We start from the raw sequence: 2,359 nt of genomic DNA on the forward strand, positions 1-2,359 counted from the left end.
CTGCCTTCCTCAAAGCCATCAGGAACGTTTCCCACGCACTAGAGTAAACCCTCGAAGGCATCTACAAGTCTCACTTAATCTGTGCTCGCCGCCCCTTAGCCCGCACCGCCCCACGCGTGTCTCTCTCCGGGTTCGAGGCTCCGCCCCTGGATCCTCAGGCTCCTCCCCCTGTGTTTCCCGCTCCCTCGGAGTCCAGAAGCCCCGCCCCTGGCTGCTACTTCACGCCCTGGGGAGGGATTACCCCCATTCCTCCTTTTTTCCACCTCTCCCACTCAAGTTCTCAACTTCCAAGGCATCTGGGCCTCCCCAGAAGGGATTGCAACACTGAAAGCACAGCCCTACTGTCCAGGATTCTTACCTGTCTCTTTAAGAACGTCAGACCAATCGACCTTCCTGTCTCTTTAAGAGTTAGGGCCTATCGGGGCAGTTGCCCCTTTAAGGCGGTGTTGGAACAAACCATGTCCTAGAGACTGTGGGGGAGACCTGCCGGGACCGGCGAGGCTCTGGCTCCAACAAAAGAGAGAATCGCCTGATCCCGGAGCAGATTTTCAGGAAAAGACGTCTTCTCTGTTGTGTGTTCTGCACAATGGAAATTTCCCCCAGTTCTACCCGAAGAACGAACAGCCGCCGAGCGGTGTCCCCCGCGCTCCTGGCCCCTTGGGCGCTCCCGGATGAGGCCCCACCCCTTTGGGTCCACGTGGTCTTCAGCGGCGGCCAGGGAACCCCGGCTGCTGGGTTTGCGCGCGACGTGGATCCCGGGATGGAGGGGGCCCAGTCCAACGGTGAGCGGGCGGATCGACGGGGTGCGGACGGTGAGCTGGTGGCAGGGGAAAGGGCGTCCCGGGAGTTTGGGCGGAAAAGGAAGCGGCCCTGGAGACCGTATTTGCGGAGAGAGCGTATCTCCCAGTGCGGGGAACCAGAGATCGGGCGGAGAGAGGGTATCTTGCCGGGGACTCCCGGTAGAAAGGCGCCCCCAGGGGTTAGTTCGGTGGAGGTGGGGACGCCCCAACAGGCGGGCAGAGAGGAGAGACCAGGAGAGGGCTTTGGAGATCTCACGAGGTTGGGACCAATGGAGCGATAGGCGCCCTGGAGGATTGGACCGGCAGGGAAGTGTCATAGACCCCCGCTTTCCCCCTTCTCCCGCAGGTGCCACTCGGTTCTCTTGTCCCCCCAACTTTACCGCGACGCCCCCAGCCTCAGAGTCCCCTCGTTTCTCCTTGGAGGCCCTGACAGACCCAGATACGGAGGTGTGGCTTATCCAGGCCCCTGCAGACTTTGCCCCGGAGTGGTGAGTGGTCCCATACTGTCCCCTGGGAATGCTCCCCACCCGAGAGGCTGAGCTTGAGGGAAATTTAGTGGGGCATTTCCGAGGAACGCCAAAATGCGCTTTTGACCTCCTTTCTCCCGTTCCACCAAAAGGCTCTCAGCTTCTGCCCTCCCGCTTTCTCCCCTCAGCCTCAATGGGCGGCGCGTGCCTCTGTCTCGCTCCCAGATTGTGAAAGGCAAGTTGGCAGGCAAGCGGCACCGCTATCGGGTCCTCAGCAGCAGCAGCAGCCCCCAGACTGGAGAAACAACCCTGCTGGCCCCCTCAGTGGAGGCGGGAGGTGGACTCACCTGTGTCCCGGCCCCCCAGGGCTGCCTCAGGATCATTGAGGGTCCACAACAATCGTTGTCCGGGACCCTTCTCCAGCCCATTGCAGCAAGTCCCCCACCACAGATCCCCCCTGGCCTGAAGCCTCGGTTCTGTGCCTTTGGAGGCAACCTACCGGTCACAGGGCCTGGGTCAGCCCTGGCACAGAAGTCACCCACTTCGGGGAAGAGAAAAAAGAAGATGCAGATGCCAGAGGCTTCGGTCACTCGGGAGGCAGTGAATGGGCACGGGGCCCTGGAGGTGGACAAAGCTTTGGGGTCCCCAGAAACAGATGTGGAGAAGAAGAAGAAAAAGCAGCAGCTGAAAGAACCAGAGGTGACAGAGCTTGCGGCGACGGAGCCCACAGCTGAGACGCTCGAGGCTCTGGGAGTGCAGCTCCCGTCCGCCACCAAGAAGAAGAAGCACAAAGGGGCAGAAACATCTGAGCCAGATGAAAAGACAGTGGAGCTCAAACCCGTTAAAACCGAACCTCTGGAAGAGACAGTCCTGTCCCCCACCAAGAAGAGAAAGAGGCCAAAGGAGACAAAAGAGATGGAGCCAGGGGAAGGGATGAGAGTTGAGTCTCAGCTGCAGGTGAAGGCGGAGCCGCAGGAGGAAGCCATCTCACTGCCTCCCGCGAAGAAAAGGAAAAAAGAAAAGTCGCAGAACACAATGACAGAGCCAGGGACTGAGGCTGTGCAGCCAGAGGTGAGACCTCGGGAGCTCCCC

The 2,359-nt window shown here is 60.3% G+C and overlaps 1 protein-coding gene across 1 annotated transcript in view; it reads left to right on the plus strand.

Moving 5' to 3' along the window:
- The first annotated feature begins 586 nt into the window (after positions 1-586).
- Positions 587-2,359, plus strand: part of CD3EAP (CD3e molecule, epsilon associated protein) — a 1,928-nt gene continuing 155 nt past the window's right edge. Inside the window, exons 1-3 of the mRNA XM_012653242.1 lie at positions 587-938; positions 1,147-1,288; positions 1,456-2,352. Coding sequence (XP_012508696.1) covers positions 587-938; positions 1,147-1,288; positions 1,456-2,352 — 1,391 coding nt within the window. The remainder of the gene's footprint in view (positions 939-1,146; positions 1,289-1,455; positions 2,353-2,359) is intronic.

This window comes from Propithecus coquereli, unplaced genomic scaffold (genome assembly GCF_000956105.1).
Source record: "Propithecus coquereli isolate 6110/MARCELLA unplaced genomic scaffold, Pcoq_1.0 Scaffold42, whole genome shotgun sequence".
Taxonomy (NCBI): domain Eukaryota; kingdom Metazoa; phylum Chordata; class Mammalia; order Primates; family Indriidae; genus Propithecus; species Propithecus coquereli.